Source organism: Dendrobates tinctorius, unplaced genomic scaffold (assembly GCF_039654945.1).
Source record: "Dendrobates tinctorius isolate UK_male_01 unplaced genomic scaffold, ASM3965494v1 ptg000020l, whole genome shotgun sequence".
Lineage (NCBI taxonomy): Eukaryota > Metazoa > Chordata > Amphibia > Anura > Dendrobatidae > Dendrobates > Dendrobates tinctorius.
In genome coordinates this window covers 54,102,066-54,119,948 of record NW_027361688.1, presented here as the reverse complement: position 1 = coordinate 54,119,948, position 17,883 = coordinate 54,102,066, and the positions used below count along the sequence as shown (strand labels likewise).

General features: G+C 47.3%; 1 protein-coding gene across 2 annotated transcripts in view; it reads right to left on the bottom strand.

Annotated features, from left to right (window-relative positions):
- The window catches only part of HDAC3 (histone deacetylase 3), a 91,918-nt gene that overhangs the window by 61,757 nt on the left and 12,278 nt on the right, over window positions 1–17,883 (bottom strand). For both annotated transcript variants that reach the window (XM_073568051.1, XM_073568052.1), the window contains 3 exons: window positions 15,283–15,360; window positions 14,258–14,400; window positions 645–726 (listed from right to left, as the gene is read on the bottom strand). In XM_073568051.1, the coding sequence (XP_073424152.1) occupies window positions 645–726; window positions 14,258–14,400; window positions 15,283–15,360 (303 nt within the window). The remainder of the gene's footprint in view (window positions 1–644; window positions 727–14,257; window positions 14,401–15,282; window positions 15,361–17,883) is intronic.

Below are 17,883 nucleotides of genomic sequence, written 5' to 3'. Positions count from 1 at the left end.
GGCGGTTCATGCTGCTGTCATGGGTGATCGAAAAATAATAGAATTTAAAGCACCATTCCAGCGTTTTTTTGTTTTTTTTGTTTTTTTTTAAATTTCAACACTATAGTGGTGCCTTTAATCTAAGGTCCCTGCCCCTTGATTCATACTTACCCACCACCATCATAATTTTCTATCACTGTTGCTTTCGTCGGTCTCCAGTAGTGTTTGCGGTTTATGTACGTAATGTGGTTGCTGTAGAGCTGTCGCATAAAATGCACATGCTGCAGAAAAACACTAAGGAACGGTTAACTATTCCCTCATTCTGCCCTACAGTACAATAATTAGTGATGCAAGAACCACAATTCAAAGCATAACACAATATAGGAGGAGTAAATAAGGGATAGGATAACAGAGTGGTGGAGGTGAATGTGAGAACTTTCTTTCCCATTCACAGCCACTACATAATGTACGGAGCTGAGACATTTCTGGTGCAGTGCAACGCCTTCAATCAGCTTATTGGTGGGGGGCAGAACTTCAGACTTCCACTGATTAGACACAGGTCATTTTACTTTTTTTTCATAATCCATAAAAAGAAAAATAATACTTATATAAAATAAGAGTTTTCTAGAAAATAAAGACGGGTCATTGTATTCGGTGAGAAATACCTTATTGTTCAGTTGCGTGGCTCCCTGCAGAGAGGCTCCTGTATACCGAGAGCAAAACTCAAAGAGGCCTGGAAACACTGGGCTGTTAAAAAATAAATAGTAAAAATTAAAAGATTGCAGAGATAAGAATCAAGACTTATTGGTTTTACTGTACTTCAAAGGGACTTCATCCAGGACTCTTATGTCACACGTTGATAAAAGGACTTTTATCATCTGTACTTTGGACGGGTGACAAGTGCCTAAACCAAGCAGACACATCCTTGAGACCACAAAGAAAGCACCAAATGATCCGCGCACTGCTGCAGCACCAGTATCTGCACACCTGTATATGCTATCAAAAACGCTGTAAGCAACCATACCCGGGCTCTCAGGTGCCAACTCAACAGAAAAACCAGAGCATGAGTCCATGCAGCCAAAGGAAGAATGAGGGTTGCACTCACCGTCCTATAAAATCCACTTTATTCAGGCAATATTAAAACATTCAGAACAGGAGAGTTCCATCTGGGATGCAAGGACGATGGCCGTTTTGAACAAAAGCGCTTCTACGGGTTATGTGATCCCTGCTGCTGTTAGGGTTGCGGATCGCACTAAATATAAAATATAAGAAAGTGCGATCGCAACCCGGAGTCCACCATGCAGAGATGGTATACTGCTGCTTAGTAATGACGGAGTACTAAGTGAACTCTGTTGCTTCAAAGAGCCGCTGAAAGAAACGCCGGAGCCTGTTAACACCACAGGACTCGGCAGAAGAAGCGCATAGCGTAAGGTCACAGAGCTCAGCCCTTAGACCGCAGGACTGGAGTCCCTCTAGACCGCTAGTGCTCGGCGCCGCGAATGCGGTGCCAGCAAGAGTTAAATAAATAACGCATGCAAGTGTGCACAGTGCCGCTCAGGCGGACGCCACTAATTGCCCTGGGTTGGGCCAGATGAGCGCACAAGTTGCGCAAGGCGTTGCACAGGCGTGGCTGTCACTTGCCGCAGTTCGATAGTGCCCTGCAGTGGGTGACACCATCGGACGCTAGTGTGCAGAACACTGGTATGCACTGTGGCCTATAGACTAGCCAGTGACAGGCGCTGACTCAGACTCTAAACCCTAACAAGATACATATGAAAGGGAAGGGGTTTCTTAATGAGTCAGTCACCAGATACATGCATCCATCATCATACACTCCATAACTATTTGAGTCTATACTAGCGCATGGCCGAGCGGTCCTTCCGGGACCTTCCTGATGGTCCAATCCGAGCTGGAGAAGGACCTGCGCCTGTGACCTCCGATCTCCAATGAGAGATCGTCCCACGGGCATGTTCAGTAGACCGAAAGGAGGACTTAGTCCCTGGAGTAGCTTGCTGCTGACCAGCATGCGCTTCTATAGCTGGACCAGAGGTGGCAGCAGCAACAAGACCCACAGTGCTAGTCTGAGCAGGGCGCCGAGATTGATGAGTCTGCTGAGCAGCCTCCTCTGCGGTTGGAGTGGAATGGGAGACCGCCGAAGGCAAGGCTCGGGATTCCTGCTGTGCAGTGACAGCATCCTGACGCCTAACAGCTGCATTGAACGTTTCCTCAATGTACTCATGTAGTGATGGAAATATCGAGGGACGACTGAGCCAAGGACGATACTTTCTAACATAACTTTCCTTTAAAGCAAAAAAGGCCTCGAATCCTCAATATTGGCAGTTTGCAGACTAGTTTTAATGAAAAGTGCACTGGAGTAAGAGCACCAATTTCAGTAAATGCTCCTCTTAAAAGGGAATCTGTCACCCCAGATGTATGTAAACTGCCGCTGTCCGGTCCGCTGGGCGGGGCTTATTCCCCTGCTCCCCCCTCCCTGTCTTGCTCTACACAAGAAGAAATGCGTAGAGCAAGACAGGGAGGGGGGAGCAGTTGAATAAGCCCCGCCCAGCGGACCGGACAGCAGCAGTTTACATACATCTGAACAGATATAAAAATAGGTATTAGACCTACCGGTAATGATGTTTCCAGGAGTCCATCCTGACAGCACCATGGAGGACGTCCTCCTCCTCCTTACAGGGAAAGGAAACACACGAGAGGTTAAAGGTCACTTCCCACCACCTCTTCCTCAGTGATTTGACAAGTACCGCAAGGTGGATGATGCTAATAACAGTTTAATGAAATAATCATATTACAGCATATGACATATCAAAATACAACACAGCATAACATAACAGGGAGGGAACTACCCGTGCTGTCAGGATGGACTCCTGGAAACATCATTACCGGTAGGTCTAATACCCATTTTCCAGGACGTCCACCTGACAGCACCATGGAGAGTACCAAAGCACCTCCTCAGGGTGGGATTACCGCCTGGAGAACTTTTCTCCCGAATGCGGTCTGCTGACCAGCCAACACGTCAAGCTTATAGTGCTGGCAGAATGTATTTAGATTGGCCCAGGTTGCTGCTCTACAGATTTGGTCAACCGAGGCCCCCGCCTGTTCAGCCCATGAGGCTGATACCGCCCTTGTAGAGTGGGCTTTTATGGACCCTGGCGGGCTAACGCCTTCGGCTTGGTAGGCATCAGAGATTACCGAGGTAATCCAGCGCGCGATAGACGCCTTAGAGGCTTTCCTCCCCTTATTTTTACCCCCAAAGAGGATGAACAAGTTTGGGTCGATGCGCCAGCTATTGGTGGCTTCTAGTCTAGCACCGCGCGCCTCACGTCCAGCGAGTGAAGGCGCTGTTCTTTTTTATTACGGGGATTGTCGCAGAACGATGGTAACACTACCTCCTGGTTTAGATTCTTTGAAGAGACTACCTTCGGGGTAAATGCCGGGTCCAACCTTAGGATTATACTATCCTCTCTTATCTGTAAATATGGGTCCTTAGTGGACAGGGCCCGGATCTCCCCTATTCTTTTGGCCGTGGTAATGGCCACTAGGAAGGCCGTTTTACGGGTGAGGGCAGAGATGGTTATTTTCTCGTCTAGAGCATAGGGGTCTGTACAGAGAAACCTGAGTACCAGGCCCAGGTCCCAAGGCGGGGTGAGCTGCCTAATCGTGGAGCGCAGGCGCTGCGTGGCTTTTATAAATCTTATTAGCCAGGGATGTGAAGCTAGCTGGTAATCGAAGAAGGCGCTTAAGGCTGAAATCTGGACCTTTAGAGTACTAGGCTTAAGGCCTTTATTAAAACCTGCCTGCAAAAAACTTAGTATGCTAGGGAGGTCGGGGCTGCCTGCCACGAGATCGGACCTGCCACCCTCCAGACAGAATCTTTTCCATATCCTTCTATAGATTGCGGATGTCACCGGTTTCCTACTGGCCAGTAGGGTGGATATGACCTGGTCCGACAATCCTTTTGACTTCAGGATGTCCCTCTCAGGATCCAAGCCGATAGATGAAGTCTTGCTGGGTTTGGATGGTAGATCGGGCCCTGGTGGATGATGTCCTTCCACAGGGGTAGCTCGACTGGATTTCCGACTGCCATGGCTCCTAGGAGGGGAAACCAGCTTCTCTTCGGCCAGTATGGAGCGATCAGCATCACTCGTGCGTGGTCCTCGCGTATTTTCCTGAGCACTGCCGGTATGAGGGCCAGTGGCGGGAATGCGTAGGAGAGGGATTCTCCCCAGGTCTGACTCAGGGCATCCACGCCCTCTGGGTGGTCCGTCGGATTCAGGGACTTTTGAATTCTTTCGGCTTGCGAAGAGATCTATGCTGGGGGTCCCCCAACGCTGACAGAGATGGTTGAAGATCTCTTCGTTCAGTTCCCATTCCGTCGGGCGGATCCGTTGTCTGCTCAAGTAGTCTGCTACTTCGTTTTGGGAACCCTCTAGGTGTACCGCGGTCACTGATTGGACTGTTCTTTCTGCCCAAGCGAATATTTTTTCCGCTAGGTCCTGTAGTGGTTGATGTCTGGGCCCTCCCTGGTGCTTCAGGAATGCCACTGTCGTCATATTGTCGGATAGTATACGGACGTGACGATTCACTAGTATCGACCGGTTCCGCCGTAGCGCTTCCCAGACCGCGTAGAGTTCTCTGAAATTGGAGGATCTGGCCTTGATGTCTACTGGCCATTTCCCCTGGAAGATTCTCCCTTCTATGTGGGCTCCCCAACCCCACACAGTGGCGTCCGTGGTGACTACCACGTATGGAGAGGCTGTCCAAAGTACGCCCACCTGAAGGTTTCTGGACCGTGTCCACCACCGAAGGGACTCTCTTACTTGTTCTGGCAGCCTTAGGGGTCTGTTTAGCGAGGCCTGACTTCTGTCCCACCTCGCAAGGATCTCTTTCTGCAGTGATCTTGAGTGGAATTGTGCCCATCGGACGCACTGGATGCAGGCCGTCATGAGGCCCAGGACCACCATCGCCTCTCTTATGGAGCACTGACGTCTCAGCAGGTCTCTGGTTCTGGTCTGAATAATCCTCTGCTTCTGTTCGGGTAGCCAGGATATTCTGTCGGTTGAGAGGTAGCAAATTGGTATATCATAAACAATAAAACATAACCTTTAATGATTCTTTAAAAACCATACATCAAATCAAAACAAACATGTGCCAAAGTGCAATTGTGCAGTGTTCTATTAAAAACAAACCGTTTTGTACTAAATAAGGTACCATATGGCCCTAGACATTAACGTATTTCTTGTCAGGTGTTTCAAAACCTGGAATCTCCGACCATATGAGCCTTGTATATTTGTAATTGTGTGCCGACCAGGCCTTTATGTCATCAGAATTAATATTACTTAATAGACATATATCCAGCCCGTATATAAATTAGCACATCATATGTACAGCATCGGTCAAATGCATAAGCATAAAATCACCTCATGAGCAAATTGTATCCATTTATGATACCACTAAAGAAACTGAGACCGCTGTACTTATCTTTAAACGCTTCTATAAAGAACGGATGATCAGGTAAGGTCCATCTGAAAACCCAAAATCGTGACCCGATCTCCAGACTTGTCACCCAACGCGTTTCGTCGATGCCTGACTCATCAGGGGTATTGTGACACCTTCTTCTGGCGCATAGCACGCCCGTTGTAAGATAGCTGCCTTTTATAAATCGCGGCATACCGCGGCTTGGTGCCGTTTCCGGTTGCCCCGTACAGTACTTCCGGTTTGCGCATGACGCCGGCATCTGCTCAGGCAACTTGCCCCACTTCCTGGGTTTTCCTAAACAGGCGCCGCGCGTCATGTTGAGACAGTTGTTTTCATTCACAAGATAATCCCTGACAATGTCCATAATATGGGTGTTGGCGTTTTGTACTGATTCATAACGCCTATGCAATCATAAAATGACTTAACAATTCGGGTCCCGTATAAATAATGATAGGGGGACGCATTCAACATTTATGATTGATTAAATGAAGCAGCACTATTAGATTGATGCAATAAAATAAAGTGAGCGGCTCCTACTGATACGTGATGGTCAGGTGACTGCCTAGACCAATCACGCAATATCTTGATATGCAGACTGACATGCCCGGTTACGCCCAGGAAGTGGGGCAGGGTATGGTCGGTTCCTGTCTCAACATGACGCGCGGCGCCTGTTTAGGAAAACCCAGGAAGTGGGGCAAGTTGCCTGAGCAGATGCCGGCGTCATGCGCAAACCGGAAGTACTGTACGGGGCAACCGGAAACGGCAACAAGCCGCGGTATGCCGCGATTTATAAAAGGCAGCTATCTTACAACGGGCGTGCTATGCGCCAGAAGAAGGTGTCACAATACCCCTGATGAGTCAGGCATCGACGAAACGCGTTGGGTGACAAGTCTGGAGATCGGGTCACGATTTTGGGTTTTCAGATGGACCTTACCTGATCATCCGTTCTTTATAGAAGCGTTTAAAGATAAGTACAGCGGTCTCAGTTTCTTTAGTGGTATCATAAATGGATACAATTTGCTCATGAGGTGATTTTATGCTTATGCATTTGACCGATGCTGTACATATGATGTGCTAATTTATATACGGGCTGGATATATGTCTATTAAGTAATATTAATTCTGATGACATAAAGGCCTGGTCGGCACACAATTACAAATATACAAGGCTCATATGGTCGGAGATTCCAGGTTTTGAAACACCTGACAAGAAATACGTTAATGTCTAGGGCCATATGGTACCTTATTTAGTACAAAACGGTTTGTTTTTAATAGAACACTGCACAATTGCACTTTGGCACATGTTTGTTTTGATTTGATGTATGGTTTTTAAAGAATCATTAAAGGTTATGTTTTATTGTTTATGATATACCAATTTGCTACCTCTAAATATCTGACATTGGTTTGAGACACCCCCGCTATATAATATTCTGTCGGTTGAGTCTAGGAGGACCCCGAGAAATATTTTCCTGGTTTCTGGCCTGATGTTCGACTTCTCCCAATTGATCACCCATCCAAGGAACTCCATTACCGTAGTCGCTCGGTTTCTGTCGCGAACGAGCGCTTCCCTGGATCTTGCCACCAGTAGGAAGTCGTCTAGATAGGGTATGATCACAATACCCTGATCTCTCAGGTAGGCCACTACTTCTCCCACCAGCTTTGTAAAGATTCTGGGAGCTGAGGCCAACCCGAATGGAAGACACTGAAACTGGAAGTGGCAGGTCCGGGCTGGTAAACTGACCGCAAACCTTAGCAGCCTCTGGGATGAGGGATGGATAGGGACCTGGTAGTAGGCCTTCTTTAGGTCTAGGGTGCACATGACGGCGTCCCGATCTATCAGCAGGGTTGCGGATCGGACCGATTCCATCCGGAATCTCTTGTACCTGACCCAGGCATTCAGTGGTTTCAGGTTTATGATGGTACGGGCCTCGCCGGACGGTTTTGTGATCGAGAACAGGGACGAACAGTGCCCTTTCCCTCTTTCTGACGGGGGAACTGGTACTATGACCTTTGATTTTACCATGTCCTGAAGATCCGTCCACATTGCGGAGTCTTCCAGGACGACAGTGGGGGTAATATATCTTTCGGGGGGAGGCGAATAAAGTTCTATGTTGTAGCCTTCCGCGATGGTTTTGAGGACCCACTGATTGTGGGTAACTCGGGACCAGTTTGTTGCGAAGTGGCGAAGTCTCCCCCCAATACCTATGGCGTCATTGCCTCCTTGATCTAGAGGTTGATGAGAATGGGGGACCTCTGTCCCTTCCGGTCTGGCTGAAGGAGCCTTTATAGGAGCCTCTACTGGACCTTGCCCGACCCCTGAACTCGGTCTGCCTCCTAGGAAAGGGGCCTCTCCGAAAGGGCTGGGGCCGCCTGGGTTTTTCCTCCGGGAATCCCTTCTTTTTATCGGACACCGACTCTAGAATGTTATCTAGGGCTGGCCCGAATACCCTCAGGCCCGAGAAGGGGATGGCGCATAACTTAGTTTTTGAAGCGTTGTCCCCCGACCAGGATTTGAGCCAGACTGCTCTTCGGGCCGCGTTGGAGAGGGAGCTGTTTCTGGCTGCAAATCTTACCGATTCGGCCGACGTATCTGATAGGAACGCCGTAGCCGATTTCATGAGCGGAAGGGATGCTAGGATGTCTGATCTAGGGGTCTTGTTGGTTAGCTGCTCTTCCAACTGCCCCATCCACAAAAACATAGATCTGGCCACCGAGGTGGCTGCTATGTTGGCCCTAATAAGAGCCGCCGACGTCTCCCACGCTCTTTTTAGTAAGACGTCTGCTTTCCTATCCATCGGGTCTCGAAGACCTGATGAGTCCTCGAATGAGATAGCCGTCTTTTTGGTAACTTTAGCGACTGGGACGTCTATTTTAGGAATTTCCTCCCATGCCCAGGTTTCCTCAGGATCAAAAGGCAGTCTGCTTCTAAAGTCTCGGGAGAGTGTCAGTCGACGCTCTGCCTCCTTCCACTCCTCCTGGACCATCGTTTTGATGTGTTCACTTACAGGGAACATTACCTGTCTCCGGGCCACCAGTCCTCCGAACATTAAGTCCTGTCTGGACTGTGGTTTAGGGACCTCCTCTATCTGCATAGTATTTCTGACTGCTTGGACCAACCCGTCTGTGTCCTCCAGTCTGAATAGGTATTTCCTGCTCTGATCCTGTCTATCCCCCCGGATCTCGCCTTCTTCTTCCTGATCCGAATCAGGGAATTCGGACTCCTCACTAGGGCTTTCTTCCGACTCTGGGTCCGCTTCCCACCTTGGACGTTTGCGACTCGGCCCTGGGCTGGGAGACTGACGCCGTGCGAGGCTGGATGTAGAGGCCCGAACCTCCTCCCTTATCAGCGATCTCATTTCGGCTAGGAGGGATGGCTGTTCCTCGCCTACGACCCTTGAGGTACAGGGTCCGCATAGGGTCTTGTTATATGCGTCTGACAGCTTTACCCTGCATACTGGGCACTTGACCGATTTGGAGGTGGCCTTTGCCGGGTCCTTCATCCCCGAGGGGGATTCTGTCGGGGCTCCCCTCTCCTAATAATACAGAAGGGGCACCTATTCAGATCTGGGTTGGGGTAATGGGCGGGGGAGGGTGGTCTGCGCTATGCGCACTTACCCCTCCACCTGCTGGAGCGACCCCTTCCATCCTGGCGCAGTCACCGAAGCTTGCTTCCTGGTTCTCCAGAAGCGCGCTCTGCCTTAGGAGCCCACGATGTGGACCCCCCAGGCGAGCGGTGTGTGGTTCAGTGGCGAGTCTCAATAGCGAGCGCTGTCTGGCCTTCAGAGGCGAGCACTCACTGGCTGTCAGAAGCGCGCGCCGGGATTCAGGTGGCGGCGTCTGACGTCACCGGATGTGACGCGCGGCCTCTCGCGCTAGGCCGCCTCCCCCACTTCCTGCTCTGCGCGCGACTATGGCGGCCTCCTCTGTCCTGCGCCGTGGGGAGCCGACCCCCATCTGTCAGCGTCAGACTGCCGCTCCGGCCTCTTCGCCTGCAATGGCGGACTGCGGGGGCCTCGTTCCTGCCTCCCAGTGCCGCTGCACCGGTCGTCCGTCGGTGCCCGCCCCGCCTGCAGCCTGCGGGGAGCCGACCATCACCTGCCATGCGGTGAGTCTTAGGAGCCGAGAGCCTCCCATAGGGAGGAACGGTTCCCTCCAGGAGCGTCGTCCTGCTCCTGGCCTTTGGGGCAGAGGGACTCCCCCCTGGAGAGTTTCGGCCCCGGGACCTCTTGACAGGGGAAGGCTTGGACTGGCCGTACGATCCCCTGAGCCCCTCCGGTAGCTTCTCGTGTGTCCCTCCGTGGAGGGACAGGAAAAACACTGAGGAAGAGGGGGTGGGACGTGACCTTTAACCTCTCGTGTGTTTCCTGCCCCTGTAAGGAGGAGGAGGACGTCCTCCATGGTGCTGTCAGGTGGACGTCCTGGAAAAAGGTATTTATGCATGAAAGGTGGGGGGTCAGGGGGAAGCAAAAGTACTAAAAGAATCCTTATCTGACACACAATTGAAGGATATCATTATATGATATCTCAAAAAAGGGGTGACAGATTCCCTTTAACCCGTTCCTGACATGAGGCGTACTATCCCGTCCATGGGACCCGGGCCCCTATGCCACGTGGTGAGCGCCGCTGATCGCGGCCGGGTGTCAGCTGATTATCACAGCTGACACCCGGCACAATGTGTCAGGGGCGGTCACGGACCGCCCCCGACACGTTAACCCCTTGCACACCGCGATCAAACACGATCACGGTGTACCGGGGGTTAAAGGGAAGCATCGGCAGGGAGGGGGCTCCCTCCGTGCTTCCCTGAGCCCCCCACAGCAGCGCAATGTGCAGTGCTGCTGCGGGGGGCTCCTTTCCTGCAGGCCCCCGAATCCAAGATGGCGACGGGGGCCTTCGGGGGCCTGCAGGAAGCTGGCTTCCTCAGTGCCTGCAAAGCGCAGGCAAGAGGAAGTCTTCTTCAATGCCTGTGACAGATGTCCCACCTGGGACTATTTAATAAAGTTAAAAAAAAAAATAAAAAAAAGTGTTAAAATAATTAAAAAAAAAAAAAAAAAAAAAAAAAAAAAAATCGCCAAATAAATTAGAAAAAAAAAAAAACATTCCCCCAAATAAATCCATTTTTTGGAAATAAAAAAAAAAAAAAAAAAAACCAATAAAAGTACACATTAGGTATCGCCGCGTCCGTAACGACCTGCCCTATAAAACTGTCCCATTAGTTAACCCCTTTAGCGAACCCCTTAAAAAATAAAAATAAAAAACGAAGCAAAAAATGATTTATTATCATACCGCCAAACAAAAAGTGTAATAACGCTCGATCAAAAAGACGCATATAAATATCCATGGTACCGCTGAAAACGTCATCTTGTTCCGCAAAAAACGAGCCGCCACACAGCATCAACAGCGAAAAAATAAAAAAGTTATAGCTCGCAGAATAAAGCGATGCAAAAAATTATTTTTTATATAAAAGTTTTCATTGCATAAAACCGACAAAACATAAAAAAAACGACCCAAATGAGGCATCGCTGTAACCGTACTGACCCGAAGAATAAAACCGCTTTATCAATTTTACCGCACGCGGAACGGTGTAAACGCACCCCCCAAAAGAAATTCATGAAACGCTGGTTTTTGTTCATTCTGCGTCCCAAAAATCGGAAAAAAAAGCGATCAAAAAATGTCACGTGCCCGAAAATGGTACCAATAAAAACGTCAACTCGTCCCGCAAAAAATAAGACCTCACATGACTCGGTGGGTCAAAATACGGAAAAATTATAGCTCTCAATATGTGGTGATGCAAAAACTATTTTTACAATAAAAAGCGTCTTTTAGCGTGCGACAGCTGCCAAACATAAAAACCGCCATAAATAGTAAATCAAACCCCCCGTTATCACCACCTTAGTTAGGGAAAAATAATAAAATAAAAAAAAAGTATTTATTTCCATTTTTCCATTAGGGCTAGGGTTAGGGTTAGGGCTGAGATTAGGGTTAGGGGTGTGTTGGGGTTCGGGTTGGAGTTAGAATTGGGGGTTTCCACTGTTTGGGCACATCAGGGGCTCTCCAAATGCAACATTGCGTCTGATCTCAATTCCAGCCAATTCTGAGTTGAAAAAGTCAAATGGTGCTCCTTCCCTTCCAAGCTCTGCCATGCGCCCAAACAGTGTTTTACCCCCACATGTAGGGTATCAGCCTACTCAGGACAAATTGCAAAACAATTTTTGGGGTCCAATTTCTCCTGTTACCCATAGGAAAATAAAAAATTGGGGGCAAAAATATCATTTTTGTGGAAAAAAATGATTTTTTATTTTCACGTCCGAGCGTTATAAACTTCTGTGAAGCACTTGGGGGTTCAAAGTGCTCACCACACATCTAGATAAGTCCCGTGGGGGTCTAGTGTCCAAAATGGGGTCACTTGTGGGGAGTTTCAATAGTTTAGGTACATCAGGGGCTCTCCAAACGCACATGACACCCGCAGACCGTTCCATCAGAGTCTGCATTCCAAAACGTCACTGCTTCCCTTCCGAGCCCCGACGTGTGTACATACAGTAGTTTTCTCCCACATATGGGGTGTCAGCGTACTCATGACAAATTGGACAACGACTTTTGGGGTCCAATTTCTCCTGTTACCCTTGGGAAAATGAAAAAATTGGGGACTAATTGATCATGTTTGTGGAAAAAATACGAATTTTTTTTTTCACGCCCGGGCGTTATAAACTTCTGTGAAGCACTGGGGGGTTCAAAGTGCTCACCACACATCTAGATAAGTTCCTTGGGAGTCTAGTTTACAAAATGGTGTCATTTATGGGGGGGTTTCCACTGTTTAGGTACATCAAGGGTTTTCCAATCGCGACATGGTGTCCCATCTCAATTCCAGCCAAAAACGTCAAATGGCGCTGCTTCCCATCCGAGCTCTGCCATGCTCCCAAATAGTGGTTTACCCCCACATGTGTAGTATCAGCATACTCAGGACAAATTACACAACAACTATTAGGGTCCTGTTACCCTTGGGAAAATAAAAATTGGGGTGAAATGATCATTTTTGTGGAAAAAATATGATTTTTTAATTGTACCGCTGTACGTTATAAACTTCTGTAAAGCCCTCGTGGGTTCAAAGTTCTCACCACATATCTAGATAAGTTCCTTGGGGTGTCTAGTTTCCAAAATGGGGTCACTTGTAGGGGGTTTCCACTGTTTAGGTACATCAGGGACTCTCCAAATGTGACATGGCGTCTGATCTGAATTCCAGCCAATTTTACATTGAAAAAGTCAAACGGCGCTCCTTCCATTCTGAGCTCTGCCATGCGCCGAAACAGTCGTTCCCCCCAACAAATCAGGTATCTGCGTACTCAGGACAAATTGCACAATAACTTTTGAAGTCCAATTTCTCCTGTTACCCTTGGTAAAATTAAAAAAATTGAACCTGATGTATTTTTTTGTGAAAAAAAAGTTAGATGTTCATTTTTTAAATATTCAAAAAAATTCCTGTGACGCACCTAAAGGGTTAATAAACTTCTTGAATGTGGTTTTGAGCACCTTAAGGGGTGCAGTTTTTAGAATGGTGTCACTTTTGGGTATTTTCTATCATATAGACCCCTCAAAGTGGCTTCAAATGTGATGTGGTCCTAAAAATAAAATGGTGCTGTAAAAATGAGAAATCGCTGGTCAACTTTTAACCCTTATAACTTCCTAACAAAAAAAAAAATTTGGTTCCAAAATTGTGCTGATGTAAAGTAAACATGTTGGAAATGTTAGTTATCAAGTTTTTTGTGTGCCGTATCTCTTTGATTTAAGGGCATAAAAATTCAAAGTTGGAAAATTGCGAAATTTTCAAAATTTTTGCCAAATTTCCGTTTTTTTCACAAATGAACGCAAGTTATTTGAATGAAATTTTACCACTAACATGAAGTACAATATGTCACGAGAAAACAATGTCAGAATCACCGGGATCCATGGAAGCGTTCCAGAGTTATGACCTCATAAAGGTACAGTGGTCAGAATTGTAAAAATTGGCCCGGTCATGAACGTGCAAACCACCCTTGGGGGTGAAGGGGTTAAAGGGAACCTGTCAGGAGGTTTTTGTGGTATAACCCGACAGCAGCATGGTGTAGGGATAAAGTCTCTGATTCAAGTGATCTCTCACTTAATTTACTGGGTACATCAGTTATGATGGAACTACAGTTTTCTCTGCTGCAGAACTAGCAGAGCTCTAATGCTGAGCAGTGTATAACCCTGCCTAAAATGTCTGATCAGCATCTTTTTGAGCTTAATGTATATAGACAGAAAGCTGCTAATCAGCACTGGGGGTGGGCTTGGACTAGGAGGCGTAAGACACCTTGTCTTGTAGTGATAATCTCCTGTTGATAAAACATTAACTGTATTGAACAGTAAAGCACAGCTTAGTAAATAACATCACTAGAATCAGGATCTCTGCCCCTACAACATGGTGCACTTAGATTAATTACATAGCAAACACTTGCTGATTCCCTTTAAGGACTGTGGTGCATCTTTCTGTTACCATTTCAGCCACTTTTGTAGTGCTATTTATGAGGAATCACCCACTTCGGGATAAGTTCTGGCCACTTTTCACAAAGTAAGCAGAGCTAACTGGGACTGGTGGAAAAACAAAAAGACAAAATGCTGGCATGACTGAGTTGCACAACAAATTTTGCAACATTTCATACAGTTTTATGGCAAAATTCTGGTGAAAACTGTTGGCGGAATCGGCCCCATCATTTTCATGAGACTCAGTCTATACCAATATGAACACAGTTGTGTGATAAAGTGCAACTTACCAGTCATCACCAACATTGAAGGCATTTAAGCTTTTTGTGAAACCCTGCATGTTGTTGGGGCTCACCCGCTGTAGGAAATCAATGTAATCCTCCGAGTGAAAGCGACACATGTCATGCTGAGAAGCTTGGTACGGCTTAAACACCTATGGGCAGGAACAGCAAAATGAATTATTTCTGTAGTGACGTGTGCCTCATTCATTATCCAAAGCAATCTACAACCTGATGAAAAATTCTTACTCCAGTGACCCAGTACTATTTTTGGAAGCTTACTGTAGCTCCAGCAAGTAGTGCTCATACCACCATTATACTTTGGCAATTCCCTTACGTTCTTTTGAACAGTTCATTTGAACCTAGCTTATAATTTAAAGCGAACCTGTCAGCAGTTTGTAAGATGCGGCCACTGCCTTTCAGGGCTTATCTACAGCATTCTGTAATACTGTAGCCAAGTCCCTGATCCCACCTGAAAGATAAGAAAAATAAATTCTATTATACTCACCTGGGGGCGGTCCCTTCAGCTGGGTGTTGCAGGTCTGGGTCCGGTGCCTCCCATCTTCCTGCGATGCCGCCCTCCTGCTTGCTTCATCGCTCCCCGGCATCACGCTCGTGCGCAGGCGCACTTATCAGCCATGTTGAGGGCAGAGCAAAGAACTGCAGTGCGCAGGTGCCAGTAAAGGTCAGAGAGGCCCAGCGTCTGCAGGACTTTGCTCTGCACTCAACAGGGCAGATATGTATGCCTGCGCAGAAATGTGATGCTGGGGAGCCATGAAGCAAGCAGGAGGACGGCATCGCAAGAAGATAGGCGCCAGACCCGAACCTGCGACACCCATCAGACCGGGCAGCCCCCCAGGCGAGTATAATAAAACTTATTTTTCTTATCTTTCAGATTGGACCGGGGGCTTATCTACAGCATTATAGAATGTTGCAGATAAGCCCTGAAAGGCAGCAGCCATATCTTATAGCTACCAAAACAGCTGACAGGTTCCCTTTAAGCTTTTGGTGAAACCCTGCATGTTGTTGGGGCTCACCGGCTGCAGGTAATCAATGTAATCCTCCGAGTGAAAGCGACACATGTCATGCTGAGAAGCTTGGTACGGCTTAAACACCTGCGGGCAGGAACAGCAAAATAAATTATTTCTGTAGTGACGTGTGCCTCATTCAAGATTCAAAGCAATCTACAACCTGATGAAAAAAATTCTTACTCCAGTGACCCAGTACTATTTTTGGAAGCTTACTGTAGCTCCAGCAAGTAGTGCTCATACCACCATTATACTTTGGCAATTCTCTTACATTCTTGTTTCCTGAACAGTTCCATTTGATCATAGCATATAATTTAACTCCTTAACCCCCCAGAGGTATTTTTGTCAATATGGCCATGTGAGTGCATTTTTTTTTTGTGGGACGAGTTGTACTTTTGAACACCACCATTGGTTTTACCATGTCGGACACTAGAAAATGGGAAACAAAATCCAAGTGCTGTGAAATTGCAAAAAAAAAGTGCAATCCCACACTTTTTTTTTTTTGTTTGGCTTTTTTTTACTAGGTTCACTAAATACAAAAACTGACCTGCCATTATGATTCTCCAGGTCATTACGAGTACAGAGACACCAAACATGTCTAGGTTCTTTTTTTTATCTAAGAGGTGGAAAAAAATTCCAAACTTTGTTAAAAAAAAAAAAAAAAAAAAAAGGGGCCTTTTTCTGATACCTGTAACGTCTCCAATTTTCGTGATTTCGTGTTGATTGAGGGCTTATTTTTTGCACTCCAAGAGGTCATTTTTAGGCTAGTTTCACACCAGCGTATGGCCGAGGTGCGGAGGGCTGCAGACTTCCTCTGTGAAGCTCCGCCCATGACCGCAACTCCTCCCATCAGCTCCGCCTACCTCAGCATGCGGCGTGCGTACCCTATCTTTAAGAGAGACAGAAGATTCGGCACTGCTCCTTAACCCCAAAGCAGTTGCATGACTGCTATTCAAGTCGAAAATCATACACCTGGACCGACCGCCAAAATACCGTCAGAACGAGTGCTCAATCCAGAAAAGCAAACATGTGATCTGATTTTGTACAAAAGAGAAAATACGGGACCCGTGGAAGCGCAAGTGCATGAAACGGCCGTTGTCCATTCTCTGTACGTTCCTCCCGTGCCAATGCCTTTTAATTTATAAAGAATTTTCACGACAGAACGGTGAGTGCCAACGCTTTTTTTTCCTCTTTTGTACCCTATCTTTAGCATTGGGTACGCAGGCCGTGCCGATGTATGCGGATGCCTCAACATGCGTCATTTTGACGGTGCAGCGACCGAACCAAAATGCCACACGTTGCGTTCGTCGCAGGTCACCGCACCGTCAAAACGACGCATGTGGAGGCATCCGCATACATCGGCACGGCCTGCGTACCCAATGCTAAAGATAGGGTACGCACGCCGCATGCCGAGGTAGGCGGAGCTGACGGGAGGTGCGGCTGTGGGTGGAGCTTCACAGAGGAAGTCTGCAGCCCTCCGCACCTCGGCCATATGCTAGTGTGAAACTAGCGTTAATGATACCATTTTAATGCAGATATGATCTTTTGATCACGTTATTGCATTTTAATGCAATGTCGCAGGGACTAAAAAAAACATAATTCTGGCATTTTGACTTTTTTTCTCGCTGCGCCGTTTAGCGATCAGGTTAATCCATTATTTGATAGATCGGGCGATTCTGAACACAGCGATGCCAAATATGTGTATGTTTGATTTTCTTAATGTTTAAATTTTGATTGGGGCGAAAGGGGGGTGGATTAAAACTTTAAATTTTTTTTATATTTTTAAAAACTTTTTTTTTTTTTTTTTTTTTTTAACTTTTGGCATGCTTCAATAGTCTCCATGGGAGATTAGAAGCTGCCACAACTTGATTGGCTCAGCTATACACACACACAGGAGATGACCAGTTCGCCTGTATTTAGCTGAATTACTCCCTTGCTATGACCCCCGACCACTGGACAGCGCTCACAGCAAGACGGCAGTGACAACCATAGAGGTTTCCAGTAGACCTCTGGTTGTCATGCCAACCCACATGTGACCTGCGATCACGTGACAAGGGTCACAGGTTTGCAGATTTCAGGCACGATTGCCGGAAGCACATGTTAAAAGCCGCTGTCAGCATTTGAAAGCGTAATTTAATGGGTTAATAGCCACGGATAAATCACAATTCCACCCGCGGATGTTCAGGGCACATGTCAGCTGCTCAAAACAGCTTCCATGTGCCGGGAAAGATGTGGGCTCACTGACGGAGCCCACATCAAAGGGAGGGAGTCTGACATCGGTGTACTATTACGCCTGATATCGTAAAGAGATTCTCCACCTAGGGGTATTTTTGTTTCCATTTTTCTTCTTCCCAGAGCCATAACTTTGCTATTTTTTCATCGATATGGCCATGTGAGGGTTTGTATGGAGACACGGTGGTCTGCGGGTGCCCTGGACCGCTCGCCGAAACCGCATGGACTAGTGATTATCCCAAACGCCCGCTCTCCTTTTACAGCAGGCATAATACCACTCAGACAACACATGGTCAGGGTAAAACAGTGAGGCAATAATTTATTGAACCACAAAACATGCAAATAATACGTGGAACAGTCCCAGCAAAATAACCAAGA